The 10883-nt window shown below is 43.6% G+C and overlaps 1 protein-coding gene across 1 annotated transcript; it reads left to right on the top strand.

Moving 5' to 3' along the window:
- Positions 1-7461: 7461 nt before the first annotated feature.
- Positions 7462-8499, top strand: LOC116984894 (galactoside 2-alpha-L-fucosyltransferase 2-like). Its single transcript, XM_033039282.1, has one exon. The coding sequence runs from the start codon at positions 7528-7530 to the stop codon at positions 8497-8499; it is 972 nt and encodes a 323-aa protein (XP_032895173.1). The 5' UTR covers positions 7462-7527.
- The last annotated feature ends 2384 nt before the right edge of the window (positions 8500-10883 follow it).

The following is a 10883-nucleotide window of genomic DNA, read 5'->3' as shown; positions in this document are numbered from 1 at the left end:
AACAGCAAAACGGGCATTCTCTCGTCTTGTTAACAGCATCATTAGGAACCATGAAGAAATGTCTGAAGAGGAGCTCAGGAACAATTTCAACAAACTCATGCAGGAGGCCGAAAAAGTCATGGAAGCCAATGACGATGTGGAGGCTGGACTCATTGCAGAGCTGGAGGCGGAGCTGGACGCAGATGAAGAAACTGTGTTAACTGAACAGCAAAATGCCGACCTGGCAAAGACTGCAAAGGAGTGTGAGTCGAAACTAAAAGAGGTCAAAGGGCTCATCCAGGACACTCTATGGGCAAACTTTGGAAATGTTGAGTTATCCACCTCACTACAGACAGCAGATGGTGCATGTGAACTTGCTGCTGCCACCGCACCATCAAATAGCAACCAAGAAGCATATGAATTCATGCTTAACCACCTGCAGAAACTGGTAGAGACTGCAAAGGAGACGTACAGTCGGTGGAAACGTTGGGTCCCTCTGGATGAACAAGAGAGCATCCAGAAACACCTAAGAACACTCGAGCTTCTCGTCCCCAAGCTGGTTTCCAGGAAGGCTGACTTCATACAGGCAAGAATAAAGAAGAACGCTGAAGGATTAGCACAAGCGGCGAATGCTTTCAATTATCCTTCACCAGCCATCAGACTGAGGCCCACGGCCCTTCCTAAGTTTACTGGAAACAAGCGTGACTTTTATAGATGGAGGAAGGATTGGGAAGCACTGCAAAAGCAAGGTGAACCCGGTGGATCAAATGAGGTGAAGAAGGTTCAATTGCTGGACAGTCTGGAGGACAAAATTACAAGAGACCTCCGCCTCACAAGTTATAACACTGCAGATGATATCTTTCGTGTCCTAGAGAACCGGTTTGGAAATCAAACAGCTATTGCTATTGAGATAGTGGAGGAGCTTCAGGGAATCCCACCTGTCAGAGGACATCAGCCACGTAAAATAGTGGAATTAATTCAAGCTGTGGAAAAGGCGCTTAATGACTTGAGCGATCTCGGAGACACAGGCGCTATTAAAAATCCACTGATGACAAAATCAATTGAAACCAAGCTTCCAGAAACCCTTAAGAAGGAATGGCTGGTTTATGTAGCTGACAAGAGGAATGCTGTGGCACCAGAGAAACGGTTTGACAGTCTCTTGTCATTTCTCAAAGAGCAGGAGAGCATATACGAACAGCTCGAGCAACTGAGGGACGAGGGGCCGAGTAGAAAGGAAACTCGGACTGAACCAAGTCTACCAAGTCAGAAAATGACCACACAAGTTGTGTAGTCTGTGGTGACGTAAGGCATAAAAGAAAGCTGTACTTCTGCAAGCAGTTTCGAGGGCTAAAGCTGACAGAGAAAAGAGCTGCAGTAAAGAAGTTGGGAGCATGCAAAAAGTGTCTTGAAGTTCATGATGATGGTTCATACTGCAAACCTGCATATCTGTGTAAAAATCAAATCTGCAAGGATGAACAGACTCCTGAGCATCATTTTTATCTGTGCCCCAATTATGAGATGAGGAAAAGCAGTGTGGATCAGAGAAGGAGTAAATTTGGTCCAGAGGAAGATAAAGGCAAGAAGAAATATACAGTGGACCAAGAGGAGTTTTTCAGCAAACTTCCACCAGAGTTGGCAAAACAATGCCGAGATGTGTTCTCCAACACTGCATCAAGAGCCTTCAACACTGCAAAGCATCAGCCAAGCCTCCTAAAGGAAGGTGGACTGCAAGAGCATCCAGTGATTATGATGCTTTTGGAGGTCATAGCAAATGCTGGACAAAAGGTTGGGACATTAATTGACTTGGCTTCAGATACCAACTACATAACTCACAAGGCTGCGAGTAGACTGAACCTTAGGAGTGAAGACATCACGCTTATCGTCCATGGAGTTGGGGGGATGAAGGTCCACGTAGAGACGATGCGCTACCTTCTAAAGATCCGAGTGAAGACTCCCAAGGGCACACTCAAGTCGCACCAGTTAGTTTGTTATGGATTGGACAGCATTGCAGATGTTCACAAACATGTGACACCACAGCAGCTGCAAAAGTTCTTTCCAGACGTCCCACTTGAGGAACTTGTGAGACCAAAAGAGATACATTTGCTCATAAGCCATAGAGAAGGTCAGCTAGCGCCTCAGAGGATTAGAACTGTTGGAGATCTCATTCTGTGGGATGGACCACTGGGAAAGACTGTTGGAGGTTGTCATCCTGAGCTGTTTGAGAAGCTTACCATGTCAGCCCACATGTCCAAAACACACTTCGCAAGATCAATGAGAGCAGCTGCTTTAAAGTATGAGGAGCTCACTGCCCCAGTCCCTGAGGAACTTTCACCAAACGGACAGGTCGCCGTCAAAGTTCAGAAGTCACGTACATCAACCGCCAATCGGGACTTCTTGGATTGGTGGAAGTGGGATAGCATTGGAGCAGCATGCGAGCCAAAGTGCGGGGGTTGCCGCTGTGGAAACTGCCAGCCAGGCGGAAAAGAAATGACTCTTGCTGAAGAGAGAGAACTCGAAGTGGTAAGGGAAGGCCTCACCTACGTAACAGGAGACCGTCACAGTAAAGACCCACATTGGCATGCTAGCTATCCTTGGTTGGAAGACCCAGCTTCTCTACCAAATAATGAAAGGACAGTGGAAGCCACATTTCTCAGGACGGAGAGGCAGCTATCCAGAGAACCTGAATGGAAAAGTGCCTACACAGCTCAGGTGCACGACATGGTGGACCGAAAGGCTGCAATCAAATTGTCCGAAGACATGATTGCAAACTGGAAGGGACCAGTGTGGTATGTGAGTCACCTTATTGCTCCAAACCCCCACTCTGTCACAACCCCAGTGAGACTAGTGTGGAACAGCAGCCAAAAGTGCAATGGTGTCAGCTTAAATGATTTGCTGATGAAAGGTCCAGACGTCCTCAACCAAATTCGCGCCGTCCTCCTCAGATTCAGAGGCGGAATCTATGCTGCTCTGGGAGACATAAAGAAGATGTATAACTCAGTCTGGTTGGAGGACCGTGAAGTACACTTACACAGATTCCTCTGGCGAGATTCCGAGGACGAGGAGCTGGGAGAGTATGCTATCACAAGAGTGAACATCGGAGACAAACCTGCGGGGTGCATTGCACAGTTGGCAATGCGTGAGACTGCTAATCTTCCTTCTTTTACCCACCTCAAGGATGAGCAGCAAGTACTCCAGAAAGACAGCTATGTTGACGACATCCTCACATCTCACAACAGCCTCGACCAGTTGAGAATCATCACAGCAAATGTGGAACAAATCCTAAAAGCTGGTGAGTTTGAGCTCAAGCCTTGGGTTCTGTCTGGCCAAAGTGGGAGGAAGGAGGACAATGATGCTTTAAAGAAAAGCAAAACAAAAAGCATGATCCTACCAAACCAAATGCATGATGATGATAACAAGGCACTTGGTCTGGGCTACATTGTTGAAGAGGACATGCTCCACGTTATGGTGGGAATCAATTTCTCCAAGAGAAAGAAAAAGATGCGGCTTGGTCAAAGCCTTCTACAAGAGCAAATCAAAACTCAGACGCCAAATCCCCTAACAAGAAGAGAGCTTCTCAGCCAGGTAGCAGGGCTATATGACCCCATCGGCATAGTGGCTCCTGTTAAGCAAAAGGGAGCGATTCTAGTACGCAGAGCTTTCCAAGAAGCAAAAGAGGGAAGCTGTTCGGTCAGAGACACATGGGACATGGCACTCTCAGATGGACTCAGGGAGGATGCAATTAAGCTCTTTGAAGAGTACGTACAACTTGGAAAAGTCAAGTTCGTCAGGGCACTGACTCCCTCTTGCTCCGCAACTGAACCCTTGGGAATCACCTTTTCTGACGGAAGTGAGCACACCTACGGGGCAGTGATGTACCTGAGATGGGATTCAGACCATGGCCAAATTGTCAGACTTGTGGAATCCAAGGCCAAGTTAACTCCCTTGGACCACAGAGGAACCGCTGTTAAAGCAGAGATGTGCGGAGCAGTGTTCGCCTCACGCTTAAAGAAGTATTTTGAGATACACAGTCAAATTCAAGTGGAGAAGTGGTATCATCTTGTGGATAGCCAAACAATCCTTGGTGCAATACAGCGAGAAAGCTACGGATTTCAGACATTCTTCGCCAATCGGATTGGAGAGATTCAAACAAGCACCAACATTCAGGACTGGCGGTGGATTCCTGGCCCACAAAACATCGCTGATGTAATCACCAGAGGTGCCAGCCCTCAAGACCTTGATCAGTATTCGGAGTGGCAAAATGGACCGAAGTTCCTGGTATTGCCTGTGAGTGAGTGGCCAATAAAATCAGCTAAAGAACTGGCTGCCACTGCCAGAAAGAACATCAACAAGTTAAAAAAGAAAGCTTTTGTTGCAGCACTATCAAGGGCCAAAGTAGAGAACCAAGAACCGGAACCAACAAGCCCAAAGAGACCACCTGCAGGGTCAGCTATTCAGAACCTTGTTGGTGTCAAGCGGTTCAGCATTCTGACTCGACTGATCAAGACAGTCGCATGGATTTGGAGAGAAGCGAAGAGGTTTCTTGGCAAGAACAAAGCCCTAAACAATCCAAAGTGGGAGGCCATCTCTGACAGGAGTCATTACAGTAAGAGAACGAGAAAATGCTCTAAAAGACATTTTTTGTGCTGCGCAATTGGGCACAACTTTCCCAAGCACCACAACAGTTCGATTGGTAAAAATAAAGACCAAGTTCAAACCTAGACTTCAAAGTTTGACTTTAAAGCGTCGAACTCCCAAGTGGTTCCATTGGAAGATCGAGTGGGAGGTGTCAAGTCAAACTGAAATGAAAGAACAAGTGCAGAGAAATGCTACATTGAAATCACGAGACAGTGATTAAAGTGGGCGGATCCCCAGCCTGCCGAGTTCTGCCTGGGGGTCAAAAGGGCACACAGCACCAGAAGCCAGGGTCAAAAGGGCACACAGCACCAGAAGCCAGTGAAGAAGTGACCAGAGATTTGCGAGCAGAGAACTTGAACAGTAAATCAAAAGGACTGTCCGAAAAGACTGCCGCGAGAGCCAGAAAAGGCAAGCAGGACTGATTTTCTACAGACCTGATTGGCAGCCGGTAAGGACTGAACTCTAAATGGACTGAGTCGAAGACTGCAGCCCCAGAGACTCTGTTTAACCCTTTAAAAGCTGAGAAACTTGTCTGGCTAACGTGTTGATATTGGTGGTGTTTGTTAACCAAGATGACAGGGTTTTTCAGCTGATAAAGACCAAAACTGGTAAAGACTAAAACTGCTAAAAAAAACTGCTAAAGACTAATCTGCCAAAATAAAAGAAGGAGAAAATAAAAGGTGGAAAAGAAGTGTTTGGTCTGAGTGAATCCAGTTCATCATTTCGGGGTAGATAAATCAAATCCCTTTCAAGCGGGGAATCTGCAAAAACATTAGAAGACTTGACAGTAAGGGTTGGTAGAATATTAACCTCTCTATCACCGAACCTGCCAGCTCACTTAATACTTTGATTTAAAAAATGATATATTTTTGCTGGCCAAATATAAGGCTAAGGATGTAGAGCTGAATTAGGTGGATTGGGGTTTTGGCACAGGTTATAGACAATAGACAATAGATAATAGGTGCAGGAGTAGGCCATTCGGCCCTTCGTGCCAGCACCGCCATTCAATGTGATCATGGCTGATCATCCCCAATCAGTACCCCATTCCTACCTTCTCCCCATATCCCCTGACTCCACTATCTTTAAGAGCCCTATCTAGCCCTCTCTTGAAAGTATCCAGAGAACCGGCCTCCACCGCCCTCTGAGGCAGAAAATTCCACAGACTTACAAATCTCTGTGTGAAAACCTAATCTCATTCAATAAGAGAACATTCTTGAACTTCAGAATGTCTTCCTCCCATTCCTGCGTGGCTAAATGAAGAGTTTGTAATGGGAAACAGATACTCACTTGCAAGGAAGGTTTCCACCATTCAAACATTTGCTTCTCGATTAGTTCAATGGAATGGACCCCAAGAGTAGCAATGTTACAAAATTTTGAGATTTTAAAAATCAAGTCTGCAATTTATCCCATCAGATAAAGCATAAAAATAAGTTTAATTCGACACCTAATTCACTTTCATATCTCAAGTATTTAAAAAGTTATGGCCATTTTCATACTCGGAAATTAGCATCTTGTTCCCTATTGATTTTCTATGGACATAACAAAAAAGCTGTGATCGTGGACAGTCAAAAGCTCATAACTTTCTTAAAAAAATAAGAGAACTGAATGAAATTTTCAGTTATCATAGATTGAACCATTCTGAAACAAATATAAAATAATCTTACTTGGATGACCTGAAATTAAAGCATATAATTAGTTAGTTACCCAATTGTAGCTAATTTCAAACTTCAATTACTAGATCTAAACATCTATCCATTTCTTAATAAATGATTAACATTTTTAAATAGCCTAAGTGTCCAAATAATATTCACAAATAATTCACAATAAAACATGATTTTTAAATCTCATTTACATTAATTTATAGGCCAAATGGAAGGAATTTAGTGTTCAATTGCTGTAAATTAAAGTCCATTTAAATCAGCTTTCTAGTGGGATCCTGTGAACGCGCTGGTTTAGAACGTTCACATTGCGATAGATTTGTGCCCTCAAATGCCCAGAAAAACACTGCGGGATATAATGGGCCCAAAATTAGCTTCTCGCAATATTAAACTTTGTATAAAGGGATCTTAAGAAGCCCTTTTTAATGTAAAAATAATCAGCCTACCTCCTGTTGTCCCCTGTATGAGATCCGGCCGGTTGCCGGCCGTCGGGGGTTTAGAGGTTAATTTTTAAACTACTATAACAATTACATAAAGCTCTTAAAACTAATAATAGCTCAAGCGACGGAATCTGCCAGCGAATTTTCGTTAATAATTAACTAGGCTGAACATCCTCGATTTGAACAGACTAAAGAAAATCGCGTATTACACCCGACCCCCTCTAAACGGCGCCAAAATCGCGCACACGGGCTGGGGCAGATTTTCAGCGACGCTTCAGGTACGCTTTGCAACATACCTACCAAGAGAAGGCCTTTCTGCCCAATTCAAAATCACTTGGCTAGCCGGGATACAGACTCCCGTTAAAAATCTGAATCAATGAGAAGTGAAAATAAGTTGTTTCCAACCCTGTGGTTGAACCGTGATCTCCATATGTTGTGGACAGTTCAACGACTGAATTCCTTGCTAGACCGGAAATGCAAGTTTTCTGATGGACAGTTATTGTGGTTTTTACTCTGGCACCAGCAAAGCCCACCTGCTGCCTCGTGAGTTGTGCAGTCAGGAATTGAGCTTACTTTGCAAAAAATTTATGTACTTTCTTTGTTCCCTTTTAGGACTTTGATGGAAGTTTCATTTGAACTGAGAGCCAAAGCAGATCAATATCAGTAAGATTGCAAAGATGGCCAACTTCGCACTCACTTGCACAAACTCATTCAATTCCAAGCCACGATGCTTTCTAAAATTGCTCCTCGTTTCAGTCTTTTCATTGTTCACTGTATATATATTTGGTCACAGGGCCTTTTATCGAGAAAGCAATATGTCAATATTATTGGGAAGGAATCTTTCCAAACAGTTGGAAAATATGACCACCATTAAAGATTCAAACTGTGTCCAGAATGAAGACTATGAGGTACTCAAAGCCATCAGATCTTGTAAAGGCATGTGGACAATCTCCCCAATTGGGAGGTTTGGCAATCAGATGGGGCAATATGCAACATTATTTGCTTTAGCCAGATTAAACAGAAAGCAAGCCTACATTTTCCCAACAATGGCCAATTATCTGTCTCAGAACTTCAAGATCACGCTCCCCACTCTCACACAAGATGTTGCGGCCAAGATTCCTTGGAAAAAATACCAACTTTCTGACTGGATGGAAGAAAAGCATAAAAAAATCTCAGGGGATTATATAAAATTCTCAGGATACCCAGTTTCTTGGACTTTCTACCACCACATCCGTGAAGAAATCACGCGTGAATTTTCTTTTCATGAGTTAATTGCAAAGGAAGCCAACTTGTATTTATGGAACATAGCAGCACAACATCAAAATGTTACGTACATTGGTGTTCATGTTCGAAGAGGAGATTACGTGCATGTAATGCCCCACGTGTGGAAAGGTGTGATTGGAGATAAGAGCTACTTGGAACAAGCCATGTCCTACTTCAGGAATAAACATAAGAATGCTTTATTCATAGTGGTAAGCAATGGAATCAAATGGTGTCGGAAGAATATAGATGCCTCTAAAGGGGATGTCTATTTCTCAGGAGATGGGAATGAAGCAAAGCCGCAGAGAGACTTTGCCATTCTTGCTCACTGCAACCACACCATAATGACCGTTGGTACGTTTGGATTCTGGGCTGCTTACCTTGCTGGTGGAGAGGTTATCTACCTTTCAAACTTTACATTGCCAAATTCACCTTTCTTAAAGGTGTTTAAGTATGAGGCATTCTTTCTGCCGGAATGGATTGGAATTGCTGCTGATCTTTCACCTCTTCTGGTCAAAATACCATAACAATTTATGGCATCTTGGATGTACTCTAGAGTTTCATCCAAAGAACAGTCAAGATTAAAAATAAAGCAAGAAGTTCATGCCTCTCCTCCCCAGTTCTCCCATTATAGCATTCTTGAGTCCACCAGTCAATCCATTAAGTTATATCAAATATATATCAATTTGCACTACGTAATCTTTCTATTTTTAAAATTTACTGTTTACATCTTCTCTGTTTAGCTCCTAATTTCTCATTCAGCTGCGAAGTAATAATAGAAGCATAGAAAATAGGTGCAGGAGTAGGCCATTCGGCCCTTCGAGCCTTCAATATGATCATGACTGATCATCCAAATCAATATCCCATGCCTTCTCTTCATACCCCCTGATCCCTTTAGCCACAAGGGCCACATCTAACTCCCTCTTAAATCTAGCCGATGAACTGGCCTCAACTACCTTCTGTGGCAGAGAATTCCACAGATTCACCACTCTCTGTAAAATGATTTTCACATCTCGGTCCTAAAAGACTTCCCTCTTATCCTTAAACTGTGACCCCTTGTTCTGGACTTCCCCAACATCGGGAATAATCTTCCTGCCACTAGCCTGTCCAACCCCTTAAGAGTTTTGTAAGTTTCTATAAGATCCCCCCTCAATCTTCTAAATTCTACTGTGTACAAGCCGAGTCTATCCAGTCTTTATTCATATGACAGTCCTGCCATCCCAGGAATCAGTCTGGTGAACATTCTCTGTACTCCCTCTATGGCAAGAATGTATTTCTTCAGATTAGGAGACCAAAACTGTACGCAATACTCCCGGTGTGGTCTCACCAAGACCCTGTACAACTGCAGTAGAACCTCCCTGCTCTTATACTCAAATCCTTTTGCTATGAATGCTAACATACCATTCGCTTTCTTCACTGCCTGCTGCACCTGCATGCCTACTTTCAATGACTGGTGTACCATGACACCCAGGTCACGTTGCATCTCCCCTTTTCCTAATCGGCCACCATTCAGATAATAGTCTACTTTCCTGTTTTTGCCACCAAAGCCGATAACCTCACATTTATCCACATTATACTGCATCTGCCATACATTTGCCCACACTCAACCTATCCAAGTCACCTTGCAGCCTCCTAGCATCCTCCTCACAGCTAACATTGCCCTCCAGCTTCGTGTCATCCGCAAACTTGGAGATGTTGCATTCAATTCCCCCATCCAGATCATTAATATCTATCTATGTCACGTAATACTTGAGTGGCATCCTCTTTGTTGCTAAGCCGATTTAGAATCACGGAATCGTATACTATTCAGCCTTTTCTTCCAATGCCAGCTCTTTAGGTGGGCTTTTCAATTCCCTGTGCTTTCCTAATAGCCTACAAATCATTATATTTCTATCAGTGTTTATTCAATTCCCTGCAAGAAGTGTCTTCAGTCACTTACTGAAATGGTGCATCCAGAACATAATATTTTGGTGTATTAAGGAAATCCCCTTAATGCATCAAGACATCAAGGTTCTGGGTATTAGCTTCAGACATTAGGTTCTGGCCCCTAGACTCATTTGTAGATCTGTACCCATTGATTAGTACCTCACCTGCAGCTTTTCTCTGATTATCACACCTTGTTATAATGTTGAGCTTCTCGATTCAATGTTCCCTAACTTCCTCTGCTCTAAGAAATATTTCAGCATCTGCAATCTCATCCCTGGTGCTAATCTGCTAAATTCAGTCTGCATTCTCTCCAAAGTCTTGACAACATTCCCAAATTGCAAACTTGACACCTAGAGACAATTCTGTTGCTAACTGGCGATTTTCTTTCATCACTTCCATCACCTCTGATTAACTGGTTACTGCTCCTCCCACTTTCACCATGACCTATACAGGTGACCATCACATGACAGGGGATCTGACAATTGATTCATAAATCACTACCTAAAATTTGAGATAAGAAATAACATTCACACTTACAGAATTGATGTGACAAAATTGTAAACACAGGTTCACCCCATCTTAGGAAGGCCTGACTTATGTAGAGGTCATTTGGTTGTACAACTAGCAGGTGGATTTGCAGTTCACAGCAACGGAACCGTGCTCGAATCTGGGAGGACCTCTCTAAGCACCATTTATTTCAACTCATGTTTTTTTGACATATGCACCAATGATACAGCTTCAGTTGATGAATATTTTCTTGAACTTCTACAAGTGTACGGTAAAAAGCATATTGACCGATTGCATCATGGCCTGGTTCAGCAGCTCGAATGACTTGGAACGAAGGAGATCACAAAAATTGGTGAACACTGCCTGGTCCATCGAAGGGGTCTATGGGAGGCACTGTCTCAAAAAGCCAACATCATCATGGACCTCCACCACCCTGGCCACACTCTTATTGCACTCCTGCCATGGGGAGGAAGGAGTT

This window comes from Amblyraja radiata, chromosome 21, assembly GCF_010909765.2.
Source record: "Amblyraja radiata isolate CabotCenter1 chromosome 21, sAmbRad1.1.pri, whole genome shotgun sequence".
Lineage (NCBI taxonomy): Eukaryota > Metazoa > Chordata > Chondrichthyes > Rajiformes > Rajidae > Amblyraja > Amblyraja radiata.
This window is presented reverse-complemented; position numbering and strand designations above follow the sequence as displayed.